This window comes from Rosa rugosa, chromosome 6, assembly GCF_958449725.1.
Source record: "Rosa rugosa chromosome 6, drRosRugo1.1, whole genome shotgun sequence".
Classification (NCBI taxonomy): Eukaryota; Viridiplantae; Streptophyta; class Magnoliopsida; order Rosales; family Rosaceae; genus Rosa; species Rosa rugosa.
The window spans coordinates 32,100,511-32,107,877 of NC_084825.1; the positions used below are offsets into that span (position 1 = coordinate 32,100,511).

The window sequence follows — 7,367 nt, forward strand, 5'->3', positions numbered from 1 at the left end:
TGTAGACATGACATCAACCTTAGGGATGAACTCCCATTACTGGGGCATGGTTCATGGGCACAATATGCCACTCATTAATGACATAAGCTGCCATATGAACCATCTTGCAAATATCGAATGCCTAAAATTCTCAGACTTTCTCAAGTTGTCTTAATTGTCGATACGATGTCTTTCAACCAAGTTAATGTTAAACAGTGACAAGTGTGGTCCATGGCCCACAATTATACTGATATTGTCCCAACTTAACCACCTATTAGGTGTTGAGTTTTAATCACAAAATGTTTCGGTGCAATTATGTGTGTTCCACCCATTTATAAGTTATATTTTATTTGTTACTTTTCTAATATGAGATCTTTTCTCTCTAACAGTTAATTCTTTATTTTCTTGCACGGATCGCTAGTAAACAATATAATTACTAAAATGTGATCCGAACAGTAATTTTTAACAAGTCATTTGAATGATATTGAAGGTGTTATTTGGATTGTAAATTGCATTGAAGGTAACTCAAAAGATCATATCTCATTTTCTTGAGAATGGAATGTCCTCTTCAAAAGGACTTCCTAACCAAGTCAAATGAAAACAAGTAAACAGAACCCAAATGTACTAATGTAGTATAAAGAAGGATTCTAAACTTCTAAGCTTACTTTGTATTGGTGGTAAAAAAAAAAAAAAAAACTTCTGAGCTTACTTATGAAAAGGGGTAAGGGTTAGAAAGCCAAATGAATGTGGTTTTCATCTTTTTGGTCAATTTGTCTAATGTATGGGCACTATATAAATGGGGTGCACCAGTTGATGCCAGTATCATAAATGATGAACATGTTGTAGGGAACGTGGGGCACAGGTTTAGGTGTTATTTCTTCACCATCACTCTTCCTCTGCTTCTTCTTCTTCTTCTTCTTTCATATATATATTGAGTTTGTATGGCATTGAGCTTTTGGATCAAGTAATGCATGTTTGGCCTTGTGACGCTGCAATAATCTCTACATACACAACCAACCCACATGATATGCTATCCTACCATAAATTGCACTATAAGCTATTAACCACTAAAGAAAAGATGCTTATTTTGCCTTCATTTTAAGCTATATATTTGCACTACAAGTTCTAGTGTACTCTCTCTCTCTCTCTCTCTCTCTCTCTCATAAACAACATTGCCAAGGAAAGAGAGGAAATTTTGATCAAACAAAAAGGTTTTTTCTCAAGGCCATTTTCCCTCAGACCAAAAACAAAACAAAAAAAGGTCACTTTCTCCCCATTGCATGTCCATTTAAGTGCAATGACCAACTTAACAGATCAAGATGGCACAAAAATGTGAAAGATCAAACCCTATGGAAAAGGGTTTCTTGCCAGATCAATGCCATTAAATTTTATGAAATAAAGTGGGACAATCACACATGACCAACACAAATATGCTTGTGATTGAAATGTAAGTTCACCTACCACATAATAAAGAATTTTTTTTTTGAAGAAAATGTAAACAAATACTTTGACATACAAATTACAATCATTATCTAAAATATTGCCCAACATAATTATGATAAACTAATTCAGCTAAAGTAAAAAAGCATTATCCACGATCTTGGACAATTTTGGAGACAAAGTGGTATGTAGAGTTGTCAATTTGATGATGACTTTCACTAATAAAGGTAAAATAAAGATGATACTTGGTAGCACAATTGTAAGCAACATATGACTAATACATAAGATGTGAACTAATCACACAAAGACATGTAATTTTCCGCAAGTAATTAAAAACCAAATAAAATACAGTACTTGAGTTTTACATTTGTAATTGTCACTACATTTTTTTTTTCTGAGTAAAATGTCAACTCATTTTATTGATCAGCGGAATTACACATAACTATCACTACATTGAACGAACGTATCGTTGAATTAAACTATAGTCCAATTGTCTCTCATTTTCGTTTGTTAGGACTTGAGAGATGTCAAAAGTGGTCTTGTGAAATATTTTTTTTTTATATTTTAATTAGTCAATAACAATCTCAAGTATAAATGATAATAAGAATTATAAGTTATAAATTTTCACTTTCTACCATTTCTTTAAAAAAAAATTAAACAGTGAAGTTTATTGTTAAGTAGTTGCTATTCGAACCTCTATGCTTCCACTTGCTTAACGTCAACAGAATCTAGAAGCACCATCAATGCAAGTCATTGACCAAGTAAGCCATCATTAACAATTGATGTGAAACTCTAAGGGCTTCATATGAAAAAATTTGATTCATAGGGGAGAAAATGAAATGATAAAAATCAATGATCTATAAATAGCCAGAAATCAAGGGGCACCACTGCTGGCACTGCATGATCTGTAGTGATTAATGGAAGTAATGTAGTTTATGAAATTAATAGATATTTTAGTGTAATAATTTATACTCTAATCATTACCATCAATACATCATGGATCTCAATTAATAAGAGAAATGCAATTCCCAATCCCCCACCTCTCACATCCTTCAATGGTGAAAAAACTAAAATCCAGTTGCAACAAAAAATTGACCCAAAAAATAGTTATAACAAAGCAAAACGAAAAAGCTGTTATTGACTTATTTCTTTGGTGAATAGAAATGAATTCTAGTTTCTCTCAGAAAAAAGAAGAAGATAGTTATAATTTATAATTGCTTTAGTTTTTAACAAAATATCAGTTATTAATTAGCCTCAAATAGTCAAAATACAATAAAAAGAGTCCAAATCTCAGGTATATGACCCAAAAAAAAAAAAAAACAAAATGAGAAGCAGAAGCAAAGAGTCAAAATCTCATCCACACCATCTCCAACAAACCACATCCCCAAACTCTTAAAATCTCAAACTTAAATAATAACTCCAACCCAAATTTAGAGAACTCCCACACAAAAATATCCAAAAATACATATCCCAAAAATAAATGGTGGCAAAAATTTAGACGTTGCTGCAAACCAATCAAGTTTTAGTCCTTGGCTTAAATTGGATAAGCAAGTTTTACTCTTTTAAATTTTTTTTTTCTTTTCTTTTTTCTTTTTCTTTTTCTGCTTTGTGATTTTTTCTGCTTTCTGATGGCACACTGTCATTGAAATTTTTGTTCATGTTGAACCCCAAATGTGACCAAAAGTTTGCAGAAAATCTCCCCCATTTTCAATTAAACTTAATTAACCTGCCTTGTCTTCTTCATCTCCATGAGTCACTCTCACATTTCCTCCATTATACTAAAAGATTACTCCTTTGTCTTCTTGATCCTCCATTATTCCCCAAAACGGTGATTACTCCGAAAAATCAAAAGCTTTGAACTTTCTCGTTTACTCTTTCCTTCTCCGTGTACCCTATAAACCCAAAACAAGAACACACAAAAGGACCTACAGCTACCCATCTCTCCAAGAAACCCCAAAGATTCCCCATTCCCCATATCTCAGACCTCAAAAAACAACAACACCCACCACTCAAGTCCTCACCTTTCCTCATCTCCACCGCCGCCCACAACAAATCCCACCCCACCCAGTTGCTCAAACCCTAAATCCGACCCGAATTTGACCTGGGTTCTCGCCCACATTCCCACACAAAGATGACCCAGCTCAAGCAAATGTCTCATCTTGACAATGGCCCCCCAACTCCAGGCAAGTTCAAGCCCTACATTCACAGAGTCCGATGGCACAGCTCCCTCGCCAAGCTCACATTGTGGTCCTTCGTCTTCTTGGCCCTGATCTTGCTCTTCTTTTTCCGGTCGCCGTCGTCCAATTCCCTCCCCTCCGATCCATCCCGCCGCTCCCTCAGAACCTACAACTGGGGCGGACCCGCCTGGGAGAAACGGGTCCGGTCCTCCGCCCGGGTCCGGTCAAGAAACGGCATGTCGGTGCTAGTCACCGGCGCCGCCGGGTTCGTCGGCACCCACGTCTCCGCCGCCCTCAAGCGCCGAGGCGACGGCGTTTTGGGGCTGGACAGCTTTAACGACTACTACGACCCGTCGTTGAAGAGAGCGAGGCAGGCGCTTTTGGAGCGCAGTGGGGTGTTCATTGTGGAAGGGGACATAAACGACTCGGCGTTGCTGAGCAAGCTTTTTGAGGTGGTGGCGTTTACTCATGTCATGCATTTGGCTGCTCAAGCTGGTGTGAGGTATGCCATGGAGAACCCTGGTTCATATGTTCATAGTAATATAGCTGGTCTTGTTAACCTGCTTGAAGTTTGTAAGAATGCAAATCCACAACCTGCGATTGTTTGGGCTAGCTCTAGTTCTGTCTATGGACTTAATACTAAGGTACCCTTTTCGGAGAGAGACCGCACTGATCAGCCTGCTAGTTTGTATGCTGCTACTAAGAAAGCCGGTGAAGAGATTGCGCATACTTATAATCATATCTATGGTCTTTCGCTTACCGGGTTGAGGTTCTTTACAGTTTATGGTCCTTGGGGGAGGCCTGACATGGCTTACTTCTTTTTCACGAGGGATATATTGAAGGGGAAGACTATTCCGATTTTTGAAGCCGCTAATCATGGCACGGTTGCTAGGGATTTTACCTACATTGATGATATTGTGAAGGGATGCTTGGCGTCGTTGGACACTGCAGAGAAGAGTACCGGGAGTGGGGGGAAGAAGAAGGGTCCTGCCCAGTTGAGGGTTTTCAATTTGGGGAATACGTCTCCTGTGCCAGTTTCGGATCTTGTTACCATTTTGGAGAGGCTTTTGAAGGTGAAGGCCAAGAGGAACATATTGAAGTTGCCGCGTAATGGGGATGTTCAGTTTACTCACGCAAACATCAGCTCCGCGCAGAGGGAACTTGGGTATAAGCCCACAACCGATCTGCAGACAGGGTTGAAGAAATTCGTTAGGTGGTACCTGACTTACTATTCTGGTGGGAAGAAGGCCGCAGGCTGAAAAATTCTTTTGATTGTGTGGTAGATCCTTTGAATTCTTGTTCATTATAATTCTTATGATTGTTTTAACATTTCTGTCATTGCCCCAAGTATCGTTTTTCCATATATCTTAATGAGTAATGCCATATTGGGAGGAAACCTTGTGAACTACATTGAAGAAGTTTTGTGGTTGGGGGATTGTTTTCTGAGCCCTCCCGTTCTGTATTAAGAGAAAACGAGGATCGTCTCTTTCTTTTCTTGGAATGTAATTGTTGTATCTTCGGCATTGTAGAATTCATGACTGATAGAGCTTATGCTAATTGGTGGACATTTATCATTGCTATGCAATTCAATAAAATAGCACACGATAGTATGGTTATTCGTATTTACTACTATATGATATAAATCCAGCTGATTATGTGTAGTGTGTTATTGATTTTTCATAAATTGCATGTTGTATATATAGTTTATGTCTCAGGAATTAATTGTAGTTTTTTAAGGAAATCTTGCAGCTGACTTTGTTACCCTGCTTGCCAAACCTTTTAAGATCAGCTTGAGGTTGTCATGTTACCATCCTGCATGCCTTTTGTTTTGGTTATGGCTTACAGTTGAGGACAGATAATTCTTCAATGTTAGTTATGCTCGATTCTCTTTAACTTTCTGGTGTATATTGACGTTATTGTGTATATATTCTGTCAGGGTTTGTAATCTATATTTGAATCTCAAGGAATAGCAGAGAATTAATCACAAGAACTTGGTAAGTTTTTGTTGGATAAACCCCTCATTACTGTGGTTCTTCTGGTTACTAAACAGAGTGATATTTTACTGTATTACCCTAAATGACATAGAAAGGCAATGCACTTCTAAAGTTTTACTGTGGTGAATATCTCTCTAGCATTTTGTTTTCTCCCCATTTTGCCTTTATTCAATTTATGCAAGGCAATGACACTGGAAGTAGTTGAAAAGTAAAAACTTTCCAATTAGAGTACCCACAATTCACCACTATTGTAGCAACGTCCAATTCCGAATATAGTTTGTTGTGTGCACTTCCGACACCAAATGATAAGTTTAACAATCCAAACATTTTTTGTATAACTTCCTTTCTATCTCCAATTTCCTTTGTTAAAGTGCAGACTTTACCTTTCTATTTTTGCTCCTTCCTGTGCCTTTGAAAAACCTTTTTGGCAATTATGCATGTTATTACTGCCTCTAGTAATTCTCTTATTCCTTTCTGAGCCACATTTCCTTTTTTGTGTATGGGACAGTTTTGGAAAACTATACGGTGTCTTTGTTTAGTAACTGAAGACTCATAGGCTGCTTAAGTAGTATGTTTAATAGTACCCCCTGCACAGAAACACTTGCTTTGCTTTTAATTGTGATTTTTTATTTATTTCTTATATTCAAATTCGTGCTGCAAGTTAATTCCAGAAGGGAACAATGCACTTTATAATAATTACTAGTTTGTATCTTGATGGAGGGTTAAGTTGCAGGGCAATTGAATCATCGTGATTATTTTAGACAGAACATGATGCCTCAGGAAGTTTAGGCAGAAAATTATGCCAGAGTATACACCATGGCAAGCCTGCTGATTTGTAAAGGCTGTCTTCCTCTCTGTCTCTGGTCTTTTGACAGTGACATGGAGCTGGGAAATTTAAGTGGTAGTTTTCTGCTTGTCTTTTTAGTCTTTAACATGTTTTATGTATGTGGAGTTGCTTCAATTTTTCTATTCGACTTTTATTGCCTGTCATTTTGTTATGTGGAAATGCCACCCGGTTCACCCTTTTGATTATTTGAAGGCCTCAATTTTGGCTTCCCATTTGGATACTTATGAGGTGAGTTAGGTATATGCCTGCTTTAACTTGTGAGCAAGACAGGTTTTCTTAAGAATCAAGTAATTTGGTTCCATATGGATTGCTTGAACTGACCTCCTGGGATTCTACTAAATACATATGAGTGCAGGCAGTTCCTTTTTTACTCTAATGGCAATTGTTAATAACTGATTGATTTGCATCAAAGTCACTCAGCAGTTCACGACAATCGACTGTATTATGAACGACTGATACTAACATTTCTTTTAACATGATATGCATTTCGCCTTTTAGCATGATGCCTCACAGGTTTCCACTTAACCTGGTAGTTATATAGTAACGAATCTAGGAATTTGGCTCGAAGAATTAACATGGGTAAATATATCATTATGAACTGCGAACGTGGCATACATTCTCTATAAGATCCACATCAATCAAGAACCTTTGCAACGTATGTTGTATTGTTGTGTTCTTAAGCATATGAGGAGCATTTACAGGTTGCCCTTTGAGCTAGTTGTATCAGTTTGAAATTCTTTTGCACCCTGTACCAATTTGGTTTATTACCAACTCGCAATCGACGGGCCATTTTCTTTGTTTTTTCGCAACGACTTGTTCATTGTTTCCCCAGCCTTTTTATTCAGTCACAATTAGACGAGTTGATCATTCAGTTGGATTAGCAATAATGTTAAACCTTCAGGAAGATAAGTGAAGGAGAAACTCAGCCTT

General features: G+C 37.5%; 1 protein-coding gene across 1 annotated transcript; it reads left to right on the plus strand.

Annotated features, from left to right (window-relative positions):
- Positions 1–2,965: 2,965 nt before the first annotated feature.
- On the plus strand, positions 2,966–5,222 carry LOC133714926 (UDP-glucuronate 4-epimerase 3-like). The gene has a single exon (XM_062141208.1). It carries the CDS (start codon positions 3,551–3,553, stop codon positions 4,853–4,855), a length of 1,305 nt encoding a protein of 434 aa, XP_061997192.1. The 5' UTR covers positions 2,966–3,550; the 3' UTR covers positions 4,856–5,222.
- Positions 5,223–7,367: the final 2,145 nt, after the last annotated feature.

Coding starts and splice junctions, on each gene's coding strand:
- LOC133714926 (XM_062141208.1), top strand. CDS start 3,551: ATGACCCAGCTCAAGCAAATGTCTCATCTTGACAATGGCCCCCCAACT.